This window comes from Gavialis gangeticus, unplaced genomic scaffold, assembly GCF_001723915.1.
Source record: "Gavialis gangeticus isolate Ggan-Ray unplaced genomic scaffold, GavGan_comp1, whole genome shotgun sequence".
Classification (NCBI taxonomy): domain Eukaryota; kingdom Metazoa; phylum Chordata; order Crocodylia; family Gavialidae; genus Gavialis; species Gavialis gangeticus.
In genome coordinates this window covers 1888236-1888842 of record NW_017728981.1, presented here as the reverse complement: position 1 = coordinate 1888842, position 607 = coordinate 1888236, and the positions used below count along the sequence as shown (strand labels likewise).

The following is a 607-nucleotide window of genomic DNA, read 5'->3' as shown; positions in this document are numbered from 1 at the left end:
TTCACATTTTCCACCACAGTTTTATTGGAAATGTTAAATACTACACAGACAATGATGACAAGGCTTTGCAGGTATCAGGTGGGATGGGACGAAGTTATGCGTGCTCCTCTGCCAGCTTCTCCGCCTTGGCCACGGCCTCCTCGATAGGCCCCACCATATAGAAGGCCTGCTCAGGGAGGTGGTCATACTCGCCTGGGGGGAAAAGCAGGATCAGAAGAGAGGGAGGGGGGACAGCAGCTACTAGGACTCAAAGCTCCACCTAGGCCCCTGCTCCAAGCACCTGCCTCACCTGCAAGGATTGCCTTGAAGCCCTTGATGGTCTCCTTCAGCGGTACTAGCTTGCCCAGGTGGCCGGTGAAGACCTCAGCCACCTGGAAGGGCTGGGACAGGAAGCGCTGGATTTTGCGGGCCCGCGCTACTGTCAGCTTGTCCTCCTCTGACAGCTCATCCATGCCCAGGATGGCAATGATGTCCTGCAGCGACTTGTAATCCTGGGGGGGAAACATGGGGGCTGGAGTCAGGCTGGGAGGGAACTCATGGAGACCAGCTACCCCCACTCCAGAAGAGGCCTGGCTGCTGTACTTATTCCCGGGGGGGGGGGGGGGGG

The 607-nt window shown here is 58.2% G+C and overlaps 1 protein-coding gene across 1 annotated transcript in view; it reads right to left on the bottom strand.

Annotated features, from left to right (window-relative positions):
* The window catches only part of ATP5B (ATP synthase, H+ transporting, mitochondrial F1 complex, beta polypeptide), a 4098-nt gene continuing 3491 nt past the window's right edge, over positions 1–607 (bottom strand). Inside the window, exons 9-10 of the mRNA XM_019511643.1 lie at positions 290–491; positions 1–192 (exon numbers count right to left, since the gene is read on the bottom strand). Coding sequence (XP_019367188.1) covers positions 95–192; positions 290–491 — 300 coding nt within the window. The 3' untranslated portion in view covers positions 1–94. The remainder of the gene's footprint in view (positions 193–289; positions 492–607) is intronic.